The sequence below is a fragment of the Rhinatrema bivittatum genome, chromosome 1 (assembly GCF_901001135.1).
Source record: "Rhinatrema bivittatum chromosome 1, aRhiBiv1.1, whole genome shotgun sequence".
Classification (NCBI taxonomy): Eukaryota; Metazoa; Chordata; class Amphibia; order Gymnophiona; family Rhinatrematidae; genus Rhinatrema; species Rhinatrema bivittatum.
Window position 1 is genome coordinate 341,118,660 of NC_042615.1, and position 23,183 is coordinate 341,141,842.

The window sequence follows — 23,183 nt, forward strand, 5'->3', positions numbered from 1 at the left end:
GCAGCGCTGCTACTGGTGCGGGGGCTGGGCCTGGTCCTTCCTCCACTTCTTCTGGTTCAAGAGCACCTTAAAACAAAAGCAGGGGTTAGAATGAAGTATACTTTAACATGGAAATACATTTTATCTATGTATGAATATTGCCCAATAGCATGGAAGATACACTTACCACCAGGCCCAGCCCACTCAGTACGCAGCCACTCCAGCCAACTCCTCTTCTTGAGGTGCAAGCACCGGGCCTTCTTCTTCAGGTCCTCTATCTATAGGAAAGAAATAGGAACAGTATCATGAGTGTACTGTGTAGCTGGTAATGGGACCTCCATACTGGTATGTGACAATGATTGCTATTACTAGATTTAGCCTCCATGAAGGACCATGTTACTTTGCTTCACAAGTTATGAAGCTGTGGGAATATCCTTATGCAGTAACATCAATCCTGCAACTGCTCCTCATGTATGCCTTCTCAATACATTGTTAATTATTTGCTCTCCTAAGGTCTGTGCTTCTCTTCTCACTCTTTGGCCAACATGAAGGCACGCAGGTTTTCTTGTTATCATCTAGGAGCATGCATGCTAATGACTAAGGGATATAGTCAGCTGGGCATGGCTGACTGTCTCATGCACAGTAATTGTGACTACCCTGAAAAGCTGACTACCTAGGTGCAGCCAGTCCTGAGGCCACAACATATTGATGGACAAAACAGCAGGAAACAATTTTATATTCCATGGTAAAGTTACTATCATCTCTTCATTACAGCATTTACAATACTTATGGCTCTAAGGCTTCAACCATTTCATGTAAATGTGGCCTATTGTCTTTGTTTCCTAGTATGACCTCATTGTAGCTTTGATCATCCACGCAAATAATCTTAGGTGATAAAATTACATACATATAATATACACTCTATGGTGCCACTAGCAACCCCCACAGGCATAACCTAACCTTCACACCCCCACAGTGCCCCCATATGCAGTAGCTTAGATCAGCGCTTCTCAACTGGTGTGTCGCGACACACCAGTGTGTCGCCAAGCACCGGCTGGTGTGTCGCGTGCTCCTGGTCTCTCCCGCTGCTCTTTCTTCCCTGCTGCCGTTGCCACCGGGATATCAGCACGTTCAAGCCCAGTGGGAACGGCAGTAGTGCTAAAAGAAGCTGTGGCAGCCGTGGCTGGCCTTTTCTTCTTCCCGCGCCTGCCCCCCCTCCCTCCCCGTGACCTGGAACAAGAAGTGATACGCAGTGCGCAGGAAGGAGAAAGAGCCGTGCCGCGTGATAAAGTAGTCGCGGCGGCTGCAGCATCGGCCTCCGAGCAATTGAAGCAGCCGGTAATCGAGAAAGGAGACAGCAGCATGAGCTTCCCGCGGCCAATGGGATTCTACTTTCTTGGCTTGTGGGGGCTGGAGGAGGAGGCTGCTGCAGCTACCATTTGTGCTCGGGGAGGGGAGAGAAAGAGAGAGAAGCAGCCAGCCAGCCAGTATGTAAGTGAGAGAATGTATTTGATTGAGAGCATGTGTGTGATTGAGAGAAACTGGTCAGAGAGCTGATGTATGTGTATATATGAGAGACAATGAAAGTGACTGCTCAAGGAGATGACAGATGTGTATGTGAGAGTGTGAGACAGTCAGGGATGTGACTGATGTGTGTGTGTGAAAGAGAGAAAAAGCATGGAAGTGAGAAATCTGGGTATGTGAGAAAGCATGGGAGTAAGAAACCTGGTGTTGTGGGGGTGTGTGTGAAAGAAAGCATGGGAGTGAGAAGCCTGATTATATGAGAGAGAGCATGGGAGTGGGAAGCCTGTGTGTGTGTGTGTGCATGCATGAGAGAGAGACTGGTTGGTGAGGTGACTGTGTGTGTGAGAGAAAGAGACTGGTGTGTGTGAATGTGAGAGAAAGAATGTGATTCAGGGAATGAGAAGCCTGGGCAGTGGAGAGCGAGCATGGAAATGAGAGAGAGACTGTTATGTGTTTGTGTGTGTATGTGTGTGTAACAGAGAGAAAGTGATTATGGGAATGAGAAGCCTGTGCATGTGAAGAGAGTGAGCATGGGAGTGAGAAACCTGGGTGTGAGACACAGCATGGGAGGGAGAAGCCTGTATATGTAAGAACATGGAAGTGGGAAGCCTGTGTGTGTGTGTATGCATGAGAGAGATCAGGTGACTGGTGTGTGTTTGTGTGTGAGAGAGAAAGAAAGTGATTATGGGAATGAGAAGCCTGTGCATGTGGAGAGAACAAGCATGGGAGTGAGAGACTGGTGAGTGTGTGTGAGACAGAGAAAGTGATTATGAGAGTGAGAAGCCCGTATATATAAGTAGAACACGGGAGTGGGAAGCCTGTGTGTGTGTATGGCATGAGAGAAACTGTTCAGAAAGGTGACTGGTGTGTGTGTCAAAGACTGTTTGGGAGATGATTGGTGTGTGAGAGACAGAAACTGGTCATGGGGGCATGACTGGTATGGTGTGTGTGTGTGTGAGAGAGACACGGGCACTAAGGAAGAGGACCATGAGTATAGAGCTTAGCCTCTACTGCTGCTTCTGCTGTGTGCTACGGCCTGCGTGGAAGAGGAGTAGGAGAGCTGCTGGAGGGGATAAGTAAAGGTGGCTTTTTAGGTTTATTTTTCTTGATTGACTGCCATTTTAATTATTTAATATTATGTGATGTGTCTGCTTTTTTTTGAAATATTTTATTGGTGTTTGGAGAATTTTTAATAGTTTTTATGAGTTTTTAATTGTTGGATGTTATTCTGTTCATAGCTGTTTTGAAACATTTATTCTGCTTATTAGTATAGTTTTACAATTATTTCTATGTGGGGATCTATAGCTGCTTGCTAGTTCTGTTTTCCTAATAAGAGGTGTATTGGTTTTTAGGGCCTGCTTTAATATTTGTAGTGTTGCCTTTTCATAGATAGGGTTGCTCCTGTTTGAGTGTATTCCATAATACAGGTGTAACTGTGTGTGGATTAGTTTATGTGCATTACTACAGATCCTGGGAGTATGTAAGGTCGGTTCTGTGTCTGTTACCGAGATGAGATATTTTACTAGCATGTAAGTGTTTTATCAGTCTTATTTGTTGTGTTTTCTCAAGAGGACATGCATTGGTGGTAAACTGCTGTCTTTTCATAAGTAGGGCTATTGAGCCTGGTAGTAGAAGGAGTTTGATTTGCTGTTACTGAGATGACACTAGAACCAGAATATCTTTTTTGTAGGGTGAGTTGTATGGGGAATGTCATAATTCTGCTTTACCTCCATTATTGTGGGTCAGGGGGGTTCCCGTGGATGCAAACTGTACTTTTACATCTAGCCCCGTGACGATCATGGGTCAGTGTGTCACGCATTTGAGAACCATCTGTCAGGTGTGTCCCGACAGAAAAAAGGTTGAGAACCACTGGCTTAGATAACTGCTAAGATTGTCAACTTACATTACGCCAGTAGGAGGCACACTGGTTGTAATTTTGCTGAAGGTGCCGCAAGGCCCTGGGCATTAGATGACAGTCAGTGCAGCAATCTGCGATGGGGAAGAGGTGCCTCTCATCTGCCACCACCAGGGACACCAGAAGGGCAACTTCCCTGATGGTTAAATTTGGTTGTCTCCCTCTCCCATTCATCTTACATGCACAAAATTAAGATGAACAGAAAGTCCCGCATGAACGTAGGTGCTCCATTGCTCGGCACACACAGGGGCACACACAAGGCCGCATACAAAGGATACACTTAAGTCGAGGCCAAAATGTGCATATTTTTCATTACTCGCGTGCATATGCGCGAACATTGCAAAATACGTTACCCTTGAAACGCATCACGCCATACGCGCATTTATGGCCGCGCACGTGTCTTTTAAAATCTACCCTATAATATGGGAGAGATGTTCTTAAGCTGGGTACAGTTGTTGTATAAGCAACCCATGGCTCAGATATTGGTTAATGATACATTATCTTCTGTTTTCTCATGTCAAAGGGGAACGCGGCAAGGTTGCCCCCTTTTCCCATTCTTATATGTACTGGATCTTGAGCCTTTAGTTCTTAAATTGAGGAGTTTGAATTGTTAGGTTATTTCTCATCAGTGACAACAATTTTAACTTAGCTATTCGCGGATGATATGCTGCTGTTTGTAGGTAACCCTAGGGACAGCATATATGACATCATATACACTATAAATCTGTTTGGTGTGTTCTCGGGTCTGAAAATGAATTACAGTAAATCTGAAGCATTTCCTCTTTATCCTGAATACACTGAAACATGGAGAGAGAACTTCCTGCTGAAATGGAATGTGGAGGCCCTGAAATATCTAGGTATTTGGCTTAAGCATTCCCTTAAAGATATGTATACTTTGAATTTAGTCAATGTACTTCACAAAGTGAAATCCCTCCTGTATAAGTGGATGTCCTTTCCGATCAGTGTTATAGGCCACTGTGCATTTATTTGCATTTCTTAATCACCTGTCTAGAAACCTGGGCAATGTACAGCAAATTCATAATCAACATCAATACAAAATTCATACAGAACCTGAATGTAACTTGCCTTGAGCTCACGCTTGGAATAGTGAGTAATCAAATCCAAAACTAAAGGCCTTAGTATGTTTTTCAATGTATTAACTTGACAGGAATTCCACTGGGCATATGAGCATTCTAAAACAATGACAGCTTTTCTTTATTCATTTTCTTTTGCAAGTCGCTAACACAAAACTGACTTTCCAAAGACCTTAACTAGGTAACACTGCAGTTTCATCCTATGATCTTAACAAAACTCTAGGAAATGAATGGGTACCAGCTGTTGAATGATAACCTGAGCACGAAGAGTGATGAAACATTCCTCAGAGGCAGCAGTGGATTCACGATGTCGGACCGGCCTGGGTATTCACCGCCCAGGCCAGCCCAGGATACATCACGTGGTCTGCCGAGCGCAGCTCTGTCACGGCCATGCACGGCAAACCACGTGACTGGAGCGATCGGCCCACCGGGGGATGCCCGATCCCCCGATAGGCCAATCTGCCCCTGCTCAAAGGGGTAATAATTTCACATGTCTGAGTGCATTCATTTATGCTCAGAACTACAATTGGTCATGCTAGGTTTAAAAGCACAAAGTGATATGAAGAGTAGCATCTGCCACTATGCTGCATTACTTAATTTGTACTTAAACAATTGTTTTTTACAGAAACCTCAGGAGTATAAGATCCCGTCAGATAAGAGTATGGATTAGGTTCAGTTTCCACTGGTTATCTCAGGGGTATGTAACTCTGGTTCTCAAAGTAGCAAGCCGGTTTGATTTTTCAACATAACCATATGTGTAAACATAAACGTTAATATTTTTTTGCCTAGATTAGTTGTATTCGGTTATATTTGATGAATATTCATTATGTAATCAGACCTGTTTGCAGGCCTGGCTTAGCTGAAGGCTTAGCTGAAGGAGGTTGAAAGCATTTGCAGCAGGCTTTCTCAAATAAAATGATGATGTACCTACTGCTTTATTGTTGTACCCATGGCTTTACTGAATGTGTCATTAATGAACCAAAGAACCTTGCCATGTCAAAGTATTAAACCAGCAACACCTTGGCTCACAATTCTCAATTGGTTGCATGATTTTACCATCAAGCACCATGATCCATTCAGATGTATCACAGTGCTGTGACTACTAGACACTTCCATTAATTTCATAATCACTCTCCAGGAACAGGCTGCTTATTACATTTTAATAGAAAGCCATAGAATATTGCCAAGGTGATGAGTGGTATGACTTGTCTGATAATCCCTGATTGGATAACTGTCACCTGTACAAAAATGTGAAGGCAGAATAAAACACAAAAGGTCTATTAACTATTAAGTCTGCCTATCCACACCAGCTTTCGGCTTTACAATCCCTACCACTCCCTCAGAGATCCCCTGTGTTTATCCCATGCTTCCTTGAATTCAGATATCGTTCTTGTCTCCACCACCTCCACGGGAAGGCCGTTCCATGCATCCGCCATCTTCTCTGTAAAGAAATATTTCCTTAGATTATTCCTGAGTCTATCCTCGTTCACCCTCATCCCAAGACCCCTCAATTCTTCAACCTCCTTTCCCACTTCCTATGCATGGAAACTGTCACCCTCTGCTTATGAGGTTATTGCAAGAACTGCAGATGGTTTCAGATCATGATAGAGGTAAAATCATAATTAGACAAAGCTGTGTTGGAGAGTATTGCATAGCACCTTTTTGCAGTTTCTCTCACTTCAGTCAGTGTCATCAGTTGCTGATTTTCATGGAAAAAAAAACAAACAATAAAATCCCATAAGACTCTTTTCATCTTGTATCTATGGAAAAATTATTTTGAAAAGAAAGCCACAAAAGTGAAGGATTAAAACAGCAAGCAAATTTACTCTCCTATTCTAAGTGTCATATGTATGAAAGCTTTTTTTCCCATTATGTATTTATGGTAGTATTATCTGGCTCTAAGTCCCTATTAAATCTCTCCTGACAGTCATGATAATTCATATATAATTCTGGTTTGGACTGGAACACAATGCGACAAATTATTTTCTTGCTCCCAACCAAAATTTTCCCCATGGAATGCCTCCTCTTAATGCGGCCAGAGGTCCATCCATTGTGCAAAAATGTGCACACATTTAGCCACATTTCAGGAGGGCAATTTTCAGACACCTGATTTATGCAGGCAAATCACTTTTTACTCATCAAAATGGCTTTGAAAATTGCCCTCTTCCTTGTTCCTTTCTGAACTGAAAATACTTGATCACTCTAGATATTGGGAACAAGTCTAAAACACTTGCAGCTCTACACTGCTCAAATCTCTCTTAGAGATTAGACTTAAAAACTGGATCTTTGCCTTCATCAGTGACTTCAAAGTAGCAGGATTCAGGGTGGTTGCAAGTTTATAATTATCTGATTTATTACTAAATGATAACTCATCACCTAAATTACCACTTTTCAAAGAAGCATTTGATAACTTAGATATTAACCATGCTTTTTCTCATACTAGAAACCTTCTTAGAACTTGAAAATATATATAAAAAATTGAAACACATCTTTGTTATTAGTCTTTGACTGAGATGTTATTTCATCTTCAGCTAATTTCATAATTTGCTAAAGCCAAAAAAATGAAGTTCATTGTTCCTAGAGATATATTCTACTTTTGTTGTAACTCACCGTGAACATTTTTTAAATGGAAAGGTGTGTCATAAATAAATATAATGATCATAAACCAAGAAATCTCAGACATGCATTGCAACTGTAAGACCTACCCATAATCCAGTTATTTCTCCAATTAGGCAGGATGTACTGGATTGTGTTCTACTTTGTTCTACTAGGCACTTTAACTGGGGGAAGGGGGGTGGGAATCCAGGGCATCCTCTTCCTGTATCTCGCTTTGGGTGTACCGTGCTGACCAGTGAGTGGACACACTCTTGAGAGATGACATCACTCGGGCCAATCTTTTACCTACAAAAGTGCTGGCCTGCAACACTTTGTCTCTGGGACTGAGGGTTCAGGATCTGTGAGCTTGCAGTATTTATGAGTTGAAGAGTCTATCCGTGCCTAAAGGTATGAATCTCAGCAGCACAGCAAGTCCAGCTATGTGGAAAATGGCGATGGTTATAAACATATATCCGTAAAAAAAAACATTATGTTGTGAAAAATCTGGAAGGTGGTAAAAAATATTTTCATGAGTGATAACCCTGATCGTTTGCTAAAATTTCACTGATGCATAAATCCAAATTAGCCTATAGTACAATAGCAGTATGCATTAATTGACAGTTTACTATGATATGCTGTCCATAATTTTGTGATAGGTCGGGTTAAATAGAGTTTAAAAAACCTAATTTATTGCAAATGCTGGTTTGGTAGAGGGGAGAGGGAGAGAGGGCCTCGGTAGAGGCCCACTTATAAGTGGACTATTTATACCACTATAAGAGGGGGCATTATGAACTCAAGATGAGGTTTGGGTGTGGGGTAGGCTTTAGGGAGCAGTTTTACATATGCAGTCAGAGGTATGAACAGCACAGTTGACATCAGTGAAGATTTGATGTCATTTGCAGTAATGAAAGGTAAAAAAAGAGTTGATTTGTGCAATGTATTCTCTACCTAGTTTGACTGCAGCTAGGTAGAGAGTGCATCAAGCTAGGTAGAGAGTACATTGCACAAATCAACTCTTCTTTTACTGTTCATCACTCCAAATGACATCCAATCTTCACTGATGTCAACTGTGCTGTTCTTCCCTCTGACTATATATGTAAAATTGCCCCCTAAAACCTACCCCACCCCCAAACCTCACCCTGAGTTCATAGTGCTCCTAAAGTCTTTGAAACATTTCCCCAAATCTATGAAATTCAGTCATTTTTAGAAAATAACATTTTATGTTTAAAAGTTATTTTTTGCTTCCCGGAAGTGTAAAAGTGTAATATAACACTATGGGTTATATTTATCACATCCCCCCCCCCCCCCCCCCCCCATAGCTACCGTTAATAGATCACATTTTGCCTAAAATTCTTTATAACTTACAAATGCTTTCATTTTGGGTGCGAAATGCAGGGATATTAATGTACAGGTCCATGATCTCAGATTTCATTTGGAATAATAAGCAGGCAGGAATTAAATTAGATGTTTTAATGAGAGGAAAAAAACAGGGGGGTCTGGATGACTCTTATTTGTGCACTTATAATTCTGCCTGTTTAATGTGTTACATTCAGGACTGGTCCTCTGGTCATCATAAATATGATAGTGAAGAACTTTGGAAGCCTGGGTTCGGCCGCATAATCCCTTCTCCTTAAGACACAGGGGCCTCTAGGTCCCAGGTGAGCTCAAAATCTTATTCCCTTCCCAGCAGGGCTCGCCCACAGAGCTAAATGCCTGGTCCCGCACAGGACCTTCATCACAGGTCTTAAATGGCAAATAAATCATAGAAGACAATAAGAGGATTGAAAATAAAGAAATGGCAAAAACTGGGGCGTTGAATATTTCAAGTTTAGCTTATAGCATAACCATTTCCAGGCTTTCATAACTGGGAGATTAATACACTATGTAGTAAGTGTACCTGTAAAGACATCTAAGTAGTGTGCAAGACATACCTCAAACAGAGTGGTAAAAACAAATTTTGTTCCAAGTGGAAGGGAGTATAGTAACAAGTTCCCATAATCCAATCTCCCACATGCCGAAGCAGGCACGCTATCAGGGATGTGCATTCTTTTTCAATGAATGTGCAGTCCGCAACACATAATTCCCTGTTCGTTTGATTCATGGGTTCACGAAACGCATGACGATCCTCCACAAATAAAACATATCATATTAGTTTCATTCTTTTGGTTCGCAGTGATTTCTTAGTGGCCATTTGAAATAGGAGAAGGCCATGTGGGAGTATCCATAGCAAAAACCAGCCCTTTCCTGTGAGTCATAAGTGACCTCACAGCCCTGTCATAGATTGGGTCAGACATGTTGGCAAGGAGACGAGAATGCAACCTATTAGAGCTAAGCATTTTTCTAATACAGCCAATCGCTGCTCTCACTCAGTGCTCTGTGATGCTGTTCCTGATGTCGCTGTGCTATTTATACCTTAAGCACGCGGCTTGCCACGCTCTTTCTTTTTGGGTGTTGTCCGGGGAGGTAGCTTTACTCAGAGCTAGTCTGAGTGTCTCAAATCTGTATTCAATTGCTAGCTACTTTGATAGAATTTTCCATTGAAAAAGATATTTGTTCGTTTTTGCTGCTGTGCCAGCCAGGCCTTTTTTTTATTGCACTTATTTTATTGAACTCAGACTGTCTCTCTGTCTCTCCCACTGAGACAAGCTGCCAGCAGTGGCATTTTGCTGCTGATCTTACCCCCCTGGGGTAGGTTTGTGCAGGCACAGGCAGGGTGTGGGTGGGAGATAGTGTAAGTTGGTATTTTCAAACAAGAAGCAGCATCACTAGGAATTGTGCTTGCTCAGGCTTCCAGTCTTGTCTTTTCTCTGCTGTTTCATTTTTTTGTGCACATAGAGCAGTCTCAGTTGTAGTGTACATCAAGGCACTGCACTGCATCTGTGGGCAGTTTTACAGACTCACTTATATTGGTACAGCAGTACTCTTTTAAACCAAATCCCCAGTAGGCCTCTTTTGGAGTTAAAATTTTGTTGTGTGCACATACAGCGGTCTCAGTTGTAGTGAACATCAAGGCACTGTACCGTGTGTCTGTGGGCAGTGTTCCAGACTCACATATCTTGGTACAGAGGTGTTCATTCACCAATAAAGAAATAATTATTTTAATTGAAATCCCCAGTAGGCAGTGACATTAAATCCATGATGTCAGGGAAAGGTAAATGTGATCAAGTGATTGGGATTGGCACAGGAGGCACTTCAAAAGGCAGTGCCAGTCCCCTATTAAAGTTAAAAAGGGAGCTGTTCCAATCTAAAATCTCTGGAGGGGCAGGCAGTTCCATCCGGAAAAAACTGAAATTTAAAGATGATGCATCGCCACTACCTATTTCTGACCCTGTAGTTTTGGAGGTGAGGGAAGGGGAGGCTGAGTCATGCAAGACAAAAGGGCGAGACCCAAAATCTGCAATGCGGCAGCAGGCTCGACTTAGCATTGAAAATGTAGCACAGGCACTGTTTGCTTCTGATTACAAGTCCTGCTGTCGCTCCTTGTGACCTTGGGAAAGTCACTTTACCCTACATTGCCTCAGGTACAAAAACTTAGATTGTAAGACCTCTGGGGATAGAAAAATACCTATAGTATCTGAATGTAAACTGGTGTGATATCTCAATTGAGATCAAATGTCGGTATATAAAATAATAATAATAATAATAACGATGAAGAATCATCTTGCGTGGGATTCTCATCATCAGAAAAGGAAGAATTAATAGTTGAAGAAGGTTTAGGAGGATTAGTTAGTTCTGTCTTGGCCTCCACTTCAGTGCTGTAGGGGAGAGATGAAACTGATGATGAGGAGGAGGAAGAGCAGTCAGCGCAGGCACAGAGACTGATGCCCCTGGCATTGCTTCTCAGGGTGCACCCACTACTTCAACTCCAGTGCCAGCATCCACCCTGAAGGCTATAGAGAAGGGATCACGAAAGAAATATACAATCTGCAGCCACTTTAAAGTGACAGAGGACCTGCGTTTTGCTCAGTGTAATTACTGTGCCAGGGCTATTAGCAGAGGCAAGCAAATGGGACATCTAACTAATTTTTTGGCATGATGCATCATATGCAAAAACAACACCCAACAGAACTGCCATCTGGGGAAGGTGGCAGTACCAGTCAGGGGACCCCTTTTTCCAGGTAGTGTAAAGTGGATGAAAAGGAGCAGAGTCACCCCCATGCCCTCAGCCCCTTCTAGAAGTCAGGTGGCAGGCCAGCAGCCCCTTGCCATGTGTCAGAAGTGACAACCCGCCATGGAGGAAATGGGGTAGTATTCGGTAACACTATCCTGGGGAAGGAGGCAGGCAGCCTCAAAAGTAGTAACCAAGAGCATCGGGGAAATGATTGCCCTTGATGACCAGCCTATGCAGGAAGTAGAAAATGTGGGTTTCAAGCATTTTCTGAAGATCTTAGTTCCAAATTACAAAGTCCCCTCCAGAACCACATTTAGCAGAAAGGTCATCCCCAGCCTGTACAACCAGTGTCACAGTCGCATCCAAGTGCTGCTAGCTAAGGCACAGGGGAGTGTGCATTTCACCTGTGATATCTGGACCACCATGAATGCTGCACACTCTTACCTCTCCCTGACAGCACACTGGTGGGATCTGGCTGAGGCAGGGGCAGGCAGCCAGCTGAACAAGTATCAGGGTGGAGGTGGGCTTTACTGTACACCCACCTGATGGATGAAGCCCATACCTCAGCCAATATTATTGCTTGCATCAGACAGATGCTGGTGGGCTGGCAGCTACACCAGCGAGACAGGAATCTTCAGGCAGGGTTCTTTGTCACAGACAAAACCTGCTCACCCCCAAAATATCACAATCTCTTGCCCGGCTGTGGTGGAAGCTGGAGCGGCCATGATGATGGCCAGAGACGGAGGTTTCGAATCCCAATGTGAGGAGACCTCAGAAGAGGGGAGAGAGGAACATCTTGTGGGTCTAGCGGATCCCCTGAGGACTTCAATACCGCGGGAACAAGAAATAGCCGATATAATATCAGCTCAAGGTACAGGGTTGAGCGGGGGAAATGTTGGAGATGAGGGAATAAGACAGCTTCGAGTGATTTCAGATACTTCCCCTACTGTGAGACCTGATCTTATATCTTTGGAAGGGATTTGGAATATGCTAAGTGTGATTGAAAGCTCGATGAAAATATTAGCTAAAACAACAGTGGAAATTCAAAACCAGACTGTAATAAATAATAATTTCATAACTAACTTTATGAGTAACTCAGAAGAATTGGAAAAGAGAATTCATACAGTGGAAATTAAACAAGAAAAGTTAATTGTCTCTGAGAGTATAACATCTAAAAGATTAGAAGTTATTGAAAATGCCTTAAGAGCTCATAATTTGCGTATACATAATTTACCTGTGATTAAAACTATTTCACCATTGGAATTATTTAAACTTTATATGAAGAAAAATTTAAAAATTCCTGAGTTCGCTTTACCTATAGTTGTTAAAGCATTCTATTTACAACAATCCACTCAGATGGAACAACAAACTTCTGTTTTGAATCTTACTGAAATATTGGAAATGTCTTCTGAGCAGGAGGTAAATCAGAGGAAACCTTTGTTGGTGTTATTTGCATTTCTTTCAGAGCGCAATCATGTCATGAGATTATTCTTCAGAAATCAACAACTTTCCTTTTATGGGTCTCCTATTTGGATTTTTCCAGATATGATTAAAAGTACACAGACACGCAGGAAGGAATTCCTCTTGATGCGGCCTGAGGCCCTTAAAAATAGGGGCCAGATTTACTTTGAAATATCCCTGCAAAGCTTGCATCAGGTATCAAAATTTGAATTATATTTTTCTTGAAGCAGATCAATTGAAAACATTCTTAGCTGGAAAAATCCCTATTGAAGCTGCAACAGGACTGGTGTGAAAAGAGAAAAAAAAGATGCGGATCCCAAGTCGTGCCATTTGTATTACTGGAAATTTAATTTAATTTCTTTGACGAAATTTGCTCCTTCTGCCTCCTAATTGCTCAAAGTATTTCTTATAATTTAAATGTCAGTGATATATATGATGAAATATGTATAACTTGATAGACTTTATTGTTTTTTTTTCTTGTAATGACATTGAATTTTCTGTAAGGAGTTTTCCTGGTAATAAGTTTTGAAAAAACTTGAAAAATAAAGAATTGAAAAAAAAAAAAAAGGAAAGGGAACTCTCCCCGGGTGTAGCCAGCCTATCTCTTAGTACCCGCCGACCCATGTTGAACCGCTGTTCACATGGAAACCTCCTCCATGTCGACTCACCACACTTTGAAGGCTTGTGCTCTACTGTAGGGGCCAACCCATTCTAGGGAGCCCTTTCCTGCGCAAAGGAAAGGGAACTCTCCCCGGGTGCAGCCAGCCTATCTCTTAGTACCCGCCGACCCATGTTGAACCAGAACCGCTGTTCACATGGAAACCTCCTCCATGTCGACTCACCACGCTTTCAAAGCTCGTGCTCCACTCTAGGGGCCAACCTATTTCAGGGAGCCCTTTCCTGCGCAAAAGAAAGGGAACTCTCCCCAGGTGTAGCCAGCCTATCTCTTAACGCCCACCGACCCATGTTGAACCGCTGTTCACATGGAAACCTCGTCCACGTCGACTCGCCATGCTTTGAAGGCTCATGCTCCACTCTAGGGGCCAACAACCCATTCTAGGGAACCCTTTCCTGTGCAAAAGAAAGGGAACTCTTCCCGGGTGTAGCCAGCCTATCTCTTAGTACCCGCCAAGCCATGTTGAACCGCTGTTCACATGGAAACCTCCTCCGCCTCGACCTTCAAAATTCTTGCACCAGATTTTAAAAGACCAGCGAGAGCTCACTAGATGCCAATGGAAACACCCTACTCTAGGGGCAAACCCATTCTAGGGAGCCCTTTCCTGCATAAGAACATAAGAACATAAGAAATTGCCATGCTGGGACAGACCAAGGGTCCATCAAGCCCAGCATCCTGTTTCCAACAGAGGCCAAAAACCAGGCCACAAGAACCTGGCAATTACCCAAACACTAAGAAGAATCCATGCTACCGATGCAATTAATAGCAATGGCTATTCCCTAAGTATAATTGATTAATAACACAAAGGAAAGGAAACTCTCCCCAGGGCCAGCCTGTCTTGCCCCTATCAAAACCACAGGGACCTGACTACCTCAGCTCTGCCAGCCTGTCTTGCCCCTATCAAAAGCACAGGGACCAGACTACTTCCACTCTGCCAGCCTGTCTTGCCCTTATCAACTTTCTGCCACTCTGCCTTGCTGCCATACACCAGATGACTCAATCTACTCCTTGTGGTGTTCTTGCCACTATCATGGTTCCTCAGTGTGTTGGTGCTAGTTTTTCTGCTGCTATGTCCCTTTATCGGCGCCTTGTGGGTTTTTTTTACACTCTTTCTACTTGCTATGTTCCCCCTTCATTGTGCTGTAGGATGTTTGTGCCACTTGTCTTGCCACTTTGCCTGTCGTGCTGCCTTCGAGGGTTCATGTAACTGTTATCGGTGCTCTCTTTGAAGCTGTGGTGTGTTTTTGACACTCTCGCTGCTGCTTTGCACCTCTGTTAAAGCACTCTTGCCACTCCTGGTACCCCTTTGCCCCTTTATAGTGCCTTAGGCTATTCATGCCACTTTTGTGCCACTTTGCCACAGTCTAATTACCTTGGAGCTCTTTTCTCATTCTGATAATTGCTCCCCAGAAGTTTCATAAGAATTGATAAGAAGATCCCAATTCTGCAGCAAAAAATAGGTTGCAAATATTTCCCCCATTGACTGTAATGGGGAAACGAAAAATGAATAAAACTATTCAACGAATTGTTTTTTTTCCCCTAAGAAACTAATGCAACGAATTTGGGTCCCAGCAAAACGAAAAACGAATCGAAACAAATTTTTTCCTCTGCACATCCCTACACGCTATATATTATATAATTTAAAATCCACCAACCCTAGATCTCCCTTGACCCAATTCCTAGTCAATATTGATAATGCCACTCAGGCTTTTTATTATGCCAGAGAAATTGATGAACCAGATGCCCCAGCCTACTAATGTCTGCATTCGTGAGATAAAGAGGTAAGTTTTGAAGCAAATAGAGCCACTTCAGCAGAACCATCATCCAAAAAAATTTACTCTCCCTGTCAGACAAAGAGGCAAATCCATCCAGTTTGCCAAAATGTCTTTTGTTTTAGTCAACTATTTTTCGAAATTCAGATCATGTAAATTGTCCAGATCCTCAGGGAGATAAATACCTAGATAAGAACATAAGAACATAAGAAAATGCCATACTGGGTCAGACCAAGGGTCCATCAAGCCCAGCATCCTGTTTCCAACAGTGGCCAATCCAGGCCATAAGAACCTGGCAAGTACCCAAAAACTAAGTCTATTCCATGTAACCATTGCTAATGGCAGTGGCTATTCTCTAAGTGAACCTAATAGCAGGTAATGGACTTCTCCTCCAAGAACTTATCCAATCCTTTTTTAAACACAGCTATACTACCTGCACGAACCACATTCTCTGGCAACAAATTCCAGAGTTTAATTGTGCGTTGAGTAAAAAAGAACTTTCTCCGATTAGTTTTAAATGTGCCCCATGCTAACTTCATGGAGTGTCCCCTAGTCCTTCTACTATCTGAAAGAGTAAATAACCGATTCACATCTACCCGTTCTAGACCTCTCATGATTTTAACACCTCTATCATATCCCCCCTCAGTCGTCTCTTCTCCAAGCTGAAAAGTCCTAATCTCTTTAGTCTTTCCTCATAGGGGAGTTGTTCCATTCCCCTTATCATTTTGGTAGCCCTTCTCTGTACCTTCTCCATCGCAATTATATCTTTTTTGAGATGCGGCGACCAGAATTGTACACAGTATTCAAGGTGCGGTCTCACCATGGAGCGATACAGAGGCATTATGACATTTTCCGTTTTATTCATCATTCCTTTTCTAATAATTCCCAACATTCTGTTTGCTTTTTTGACTGCTGCAGCACACTGAACCGACGATTTCAATGTGTTATCCACTATGACACCTAGATCTCTTTCTTGGGTTGTAGCACCTAATATGGAACCCAACATCGTGTAATTATAGCATGGGTTATTTTTCCCTATATGCATCACCTTGCACTTTTCCACATTAAATTTCATCTGCCATTTGGATGCCCAATTTTCCAGTCTCACAAGGTCTTCCTGCAATTTATCACAATCTGCTTGTGATTTAACTACTCTGCACAATTTTGTGTCATCTGCAAATTTGATTATCTCACTCGTCGTATTTCTTTCCAGATCATTTATAAATATATTGAACAGTAAGGGTCCCAATACAGATCCCTGAGGCACTCCACTGTCCACTCCCTTCCACTGAGAAAATTGCCCATTTAATCCTACTCTCTGTTTCCTGTCTTTTAGCCAGTTTGCAATCCACGAAAGGACATCGCCACCTATCCCATGACTTTTTACTTTTCCTAGAAGCCTCTCATGAGGAACTTTGTCAAACGCCTTCTGAAAATCCAAGTATACTATATCTACCGGTTCACCTTTATCCACATGTTTATTAACTCCTTCAAAAAAGTGAAGCAGATTTGTGAGGCAAGACTTGCCCTGGGTAAAGCCATGCTGACTTTGTTCCATTAAACCATGTTTTTCTATATGTTCTGTGATTTTGATGTTTAGAACACTTTCCACTATTTTTCCTGGCACTGAAGTCAGGCTAACCGGTCTGTAGTTTCCCGGATCGCCCCTGGAGCCCTTTTTAAATATTGGGGTTACATTTGCTATCCTCCAGTCTTCAGGTACAATGGATGATTTTAATGATAAGTTACAAATTTTTACTAATAGGTCTGAAATTTCATTTTTTAGTTCCTTCAGAACTCTGGGGTGTATACCATCCGGTCCAGGTGATTTACTACTCTTCAGTTTGTCAATCAGGCCTACCACATCTTCTAGGTTCACCGTGATTTGATTCAGTCCATCTGAATCATTACCCATGAAAACCTTCTCCATTACGGGTACCTCCCCAACATCCTCTTCAGTAAACACCGAAGCAAAGAAATCATTTAATCTTTCCGCGATGGCCTTATCTTCTCTAAGTGCCCCTTTAACCCCTCGATCATCTAACGGTCCAACTGACTCCCTCACAGGCTTTCTGCTTCGGATATATTTAAAAAAGTTTTTACTGTGAGTTTTTGCCTCTACAGCCAACTTCTTTTCAAATTCTCTCTTAGCCTGTCTTATCAATGTCTTACATTTAACTTGCCAATGTTTATGCTTTATCCTATTTTCTTCTGTTGGATCCTTCTTCCAATTTTTGAATGAAGATCTTTTGGCTAAAATAGCTTCTTTCACCTCCCCTTCAAAGAACCTTGCACACATTTTACTGGAAAAGTGGATCCACAAGATAGTCACACTGACTCATGCATGGAAAGGGCTTCAGATTTATCGAGGTTAAGAAGAAGCCCCGCCATCCTATCATATTGTCCAAATTCCTCCAGAAGGGGCAGGATAGATGTGTGAGGATTACTGATGTAAATGAAAATATCATCCACAAAAGCAGATAATTTAAAAAAATGTTTTCCCAACTGCCCAATAGGGATACCTTCTATCTTTTCATTGTCTCTGATTCATCTTAAAAATAGTTCTAGGGTTAGTACAAAAAGCAAGAAAGACAATGGACAGCTCTGCCGAGTACCATGCTGCAGCTGAATCTCTTCTAATTTAACGTCAATCACCAACACTGAAGCCCTTTGCTTACTGGAGAGCCTGAACCACTTGTAGAAAATAGTCTAAGATGCCTATCTTTTGAAGTACCCCAAACATAAAAGACCAATCAACTCGATCAAACGCTTTTTCAATGTCGAAACTAAGGAATAGGGACATCAAATTTTTAAATTTGCTACACTCCATAGAGGCTAATATTCATCAAATATTAGATGTCGAAAACATACCCTTAATGAATCCCACCTGATCTGGCCATATCAAAGTAGGGAGTATCCTGCCATATGATCCGCCATGACCTTGGCCAATAATTTCACATCAAAATTTAACAAATTTGTCGATAAGAACCCACCAACCCAGGGTCTTTCTCTGGTTTTGGTAGAACAGTAATTAAAGCCAAGTTAGGTGCTAAGGGAAACCCGTGCTCCTCCACCAGACTAATATAGAACTCCCCTAGGGGCAAAAGAATTTTGTCTACCATTATCTTGTAAAACCCATCAAGGTATCCATCTAAACCAGGCACTTTCAGTATCTTGATTTGCTTTATATCTCTTCGCAGTTCTTGCAATTGCAATGGTGGGAATGTGCACCACATCTAGGTATTGTTGTATAACATGTTCATCTGCAGTGTATGTCGTATACAATTTCTTATAGAAAATCTAAAATGCAGCACGAGTGCCTCAGTTGGAATGTACCATATTCTCAGAACTAGTCCATATGGTAGTAATATGCCTAGGCCTCCCCTATGTAGCTGAAAAAATTATAGACTATTCTTAAAACTGCACCAATCTGATTTTCTATGGTCCAACTAGCATCTAATTTAACTCCCAGGACCTTACCTCTTCCATAATAGTCACTATATCTCTATCAATGGAGATATGAATTTTTTCCAAATTATTGCAAACGTGCAAAATTTCTGTTTTTTGGAATTCAAAACCAAACAATTCTCCCTTAATCATCTACTAACTGCCGTCATACAGTTTTTCAACTGAGACATAGTAGTCGCTGAGTCATGCTCAACAGGTACAATAAGTTGTACATCATTGACATATATAACCCTACTAGTGTTTTGTGATCCTCACAGAGGAGACTATTGGATATTCCATCAATGCATCATGCTCATCTGGTTAAGACAAAGGAATGATCATTTTCTTTTTTTTTCTTTACTGTTTATTAAATTTCTTAACACATTTTCCAATGAAATAAGAATATTGTGAATTACATTGTAATAATGCATTTAACACATTTACTCACTAAAAGAAAAACCCAATTGTAATATCAACAATTCAGTCCACATTATGGGGAGCCTTTTTTAGAAAAGGGATTGATCATTTTCTGTCACCGATCCAACTTTCTGTAACTCATTGCGGGCCATCCATTGCTCCTTCCATGTGACAGGGGCCAACCAATGGCACCGGTAGCCCCTATCACTTGGTAAGGGCAAAGGGCCACCGGCACCATTTTGTTTACTGGCAGCTGACGGCCAAGAGCGGGAGATCGCTCCCGGGACCCCCGCTGGACCGCCACGGATTTTAGGCAAGTTTGGGGGGGTCCAGAGGGTGGGGAGATTGTAATAAACTAAATTTTAAGGGTTGGGGTGGTTTGTTTTTTTTGTGAAAAATTGCCAAAAAAAAATCCCAACCCGTTGGAAAACGAAGTTTTCCATGGGTTGCCCGAGCCGAAGCCCAAGCCAACATGTAAAAACTAAACACATCTCTCGTTGCTACCTGTGTTCCATGTGTCATTATTGACCTGCAAAATATTTTCTAAAAAAGCCAGTTAGTGAAGCGGGAGTATCGTATATGTAAAATAAAGTTAAAATGTATATTTGCTTCTAAGCTCCATTTCATTTTATAGGAAAAAGGGACCTGCTAAGAGAGAGACAATTTGAGGGTAATTTTCAAAAGCCATTTTGGCTATTTGACCTGCTAAAAGGGCTTTTTAAAAATTGCCCGCTCTGTATGTGGGTAAAAGTATGCATTATTCCACAATGCACCTGCATTTTAATGGAGACATTCCCAGTTCTGAATTAGGCTAGAAGAGACAACAATGCACATAGTTTTACATTTTCAAAACTATACACATTGTTTTGGCTGGAAAAAATATCTACAGAAAAAGCAAGTGTAGGTGCCTTTTCCTGGGGCAATTTTCAAACACAAAGTACATGTATACTTTTCCTTTGAGAACTGATGGAAAATCTGTAGATAAAAATACCTGCAAACTTTGCATCAGTCAGCATGGTTTTTAAAATTGCCCCATTTATGAGAATAATTACAATTTACAATTTTTACTGTTCATCATTAATGCCAAAAAATACAGTACTAAAGGTTTCAATTTTAGATGTGTTGTAAGCTATTCCCCTTCTAATTAAAAATATTACATCTTCTTTTCACCTGGATTATAATTTATGATACAGTACATTCTCTAGAACATTCACATTTACTAGTTTGATGATTCTTTATATTGGATATTTTAAATTGCAGGTGATGCTACAGTGACAGTGACTCACAGATATACTCCAAAGGAACAGCTAAAAATCCATACTCAACTTGCTGACATTATTATAGTTGCTGCAGGTAAACCTTTGTGTTTTTATTTCCATCCTTTTTTACGTGAATACTGGAATAGTATTTTGTCATTTGCTATTAATAATGAAGGACAGACATAAGAAAATCAAGGAAGCTCTGCACTGGGCAGTGGCTTAATTTATTGGTGAATGTTTTTCTTATGTATATATAGTTGTTACCCACCAAGTACGTTGGAGTGTGTGGGCTAAAAATCTTTTTAATAAATAAATAATAAAATGGGGGCAAAGGCAACAGTTATTCAGAAGCACGTGGGACAGAGGGAAGTATCTTCCAAGGATACTTGCAAGGCAGGGAAGTTAGAATATCCCAGTAAAAAGGTTGTGGTTAAGACTTAAGTAGCCCAATAGATTTAGATAAAGAGCACACACATGTGAATGACTGTGCATTGCCTATATCATTTGGTGAGACCTCATTTAGAATACTGTGTACAATTCTGGAGACCGCACCTTCAAAAGATATAAACAGAATGGAGTTGGTCCAGAACATGGTTACTAAAATGGCCAGTAGTCTTCATTCTAAAGCATATGGAGATAGACTTAATGATCTAAATATATATACCTTCGAGGAAAGGTGAGATAGGGGAGATGTGATATAGACATGCACTGGAGGCTTCCCTCTTTCAACAGAAAAGATGCTCTACAGCGAGAGTTATGGGATGAGGGTGAAAAGGGGTAGACTCAGGAGTAATCTTAGGAAATATTTCTTAACAGAGAGGATGATGGATGCATGGGATGGCCTCTCAGTGGAAGTGGTTGAGACAAAAGCAGTATCAGAATTTAAGAAAATGAGATAAATACAGGGGATGGGAATTGTAAAGCTAAATTAATGGGTGGGTGGGCAGACTAGATGGGCCATACAGTCTTTTTCTGTCATCATGTTTCTGTGTAAGAAGCAAGTTGTGAATTCAAACAGAAATAAAAGTACAAATAAAAAACATACTTAAAATGCATGCAAATACTAAAGGTCTGAACAGTAAGATTAGAGAGTCAGAATATACAGCATTTTATGAGGTTATAACTTATAGGCATTTCAGGAACATGGTGGAAGGAGGATAGCCAATGGAATGCTGTGGTAAAGTATAACTTATATTAATGTAACAAGGTAAATCAAATTGGTGGAATGTTTTACGCCTGTCGATCGCAGATGGCTACGACCTCTCATGCTCACCTCTTTTTTCCCTGCACCATCAAGTCTGGGAAGAATGGCAGCTTCTGCTAATTCCCGCTGACCTCTCTGGCGCTGCCAAACGCCATCTTGGACCCAGAATTACTTAGGTGTGCGCGCGCAAGGGCCTCCTTTAAACACGTCATGGTGAGAACCTCGGGGGCGTCCCCTCCCGATGATGTCAAACCGCTAGTCACATTCCCGATAATGTCAAACCGCTAGTCCCCTCCCGATGATGTCAAACACACCACAATTGACCTACAATTTCTTCTCCGCTTACACAACTCCACAAGACCTACCAGAGACGCATACAGAGGATCCCTCCATGTACCCCCTACTAAAACCACTAGTCACATTACCTTAAGAGATCGAGCCCTCTCCACAGCTGGCCCACTGTTATGGAACTCCATCCCTCCCGATCTCAGACAGGAGCCTTGCCTCCTAACCTTTAGAAAAAGACTCAAGACTTGGCTGTTTATGTAAGCTTTCCCGGACTTAAGTTAATGCACCTCGCCATCAACATATCCAACACAGCAGCTGTACCTCTTCTCCTTGTATATAATTTAGTCTCTGCTAAACTATCTTTATTTCCTCTGATCCCAGTTCAATGGTCCTTGTTAATTGTAACTGCTTTCTTCGACACGTTATTTCTGTTTTTGATGTATTTATTGCACCCCTGTTTATTTGTAAACCAGCATGATGTGATCATTTCATGAATGCCGGTATATAAAAACCTTAAATAAATAAATAGTGTATTTAATCTGAGAGGCCCTTGCCTTCTCCGAGTTAGCAAAGAGTTCCGTCTTGCTGAATCCACCTCACTCAAGGACTTCCTGTTCCTGACTTTGGTCTTGGCAACTAACGCTCTGAGTACCCACACCTCTGGGGTTCCCCTGCATTCCCGGCTATTCGCTCCTCAGAGGACCTACTTGCCTGACTGCTACTAGACATGCTTCTCAGGTCTCTCTCTCTCCAGGAACCATCTAGTGTGAGTACCGCTACTGACTTCTACTATACAAACTGTATTAAGGATTTCCTGTGGTGTACCCCGTACCTCGGGCCACTACTGCCTGTCTTCAGTAGAAGCTGTTCAGCCTTCCTGCTCTGCAGAGTATCAACACACCGCGGGTCACTACCGGATCTTCTCATCTGTGGCTTTGCTCTGGGTATTCCCCATTGCACAGGACTGTACTAATACATCTCCTAGTCTGTGGACATTACATTTTCCTTCCTTCATAATAAAGTCTCTACTTCTAGCTGTGTCCCACGCCACTGAGACTACGCCTGCTGACGGTGAGGCTCACAGGGCTCCTTCCTGTGGGCAGAGACACCTCTCATCTCAGCCCAGAGTTCACATTCTTACAAAAACATAACAGATTGCTAACTCCATGGACCAGGCTCAGGTCTCAGCCATCCAGGCCATCCCTGGCCATCCAGGCAATCTCTGCCTGACAAGGCTACTGCCTCTTCACCTGCTGCACCTGTAAGATTTTCTGTGCCCTTACCTGCACCCACTCGTTTTACAGGTGATCCCCTATTATGCAGAGGCTTCCTGAATCAGTGTTGTAGGCACTTCTCCTTACAGCCTACCTATTTTCCAGACATAGTGTCCAAAACTATGTACTCCCTGTCTCTGTTAGATGGGAAAGCCCTGGCCTGGGCT

At 42.0% G+C, this 23,183-nt stretch overlaps 1 protein-coding gene across 1 annotated transcript in view; it reads left to right on the plus strand.

Annotated features, from left to right (window-relative positions):
- MTHFD2L (methylenetetrahydrofolate dehydrogenase (NADP+ dependent) 2 like) overlaps positions 1 to 23,183 on the plus strand; it is a 342,461-nt gene that overhangs the window by 246,943 nt on the left and 72,335 nt on the right. The window contains exon 6 of the mRNA XM_029598931.1: positions 20,252 to 20,344. Coding sequence (XP_029454791.1) covers positions 20,252 to 20,344 — 93 coding nt within the window. The remainder of the gene's footprint in view (positions 1 to 20,251; positions 20,345 to 23,183) is intronic.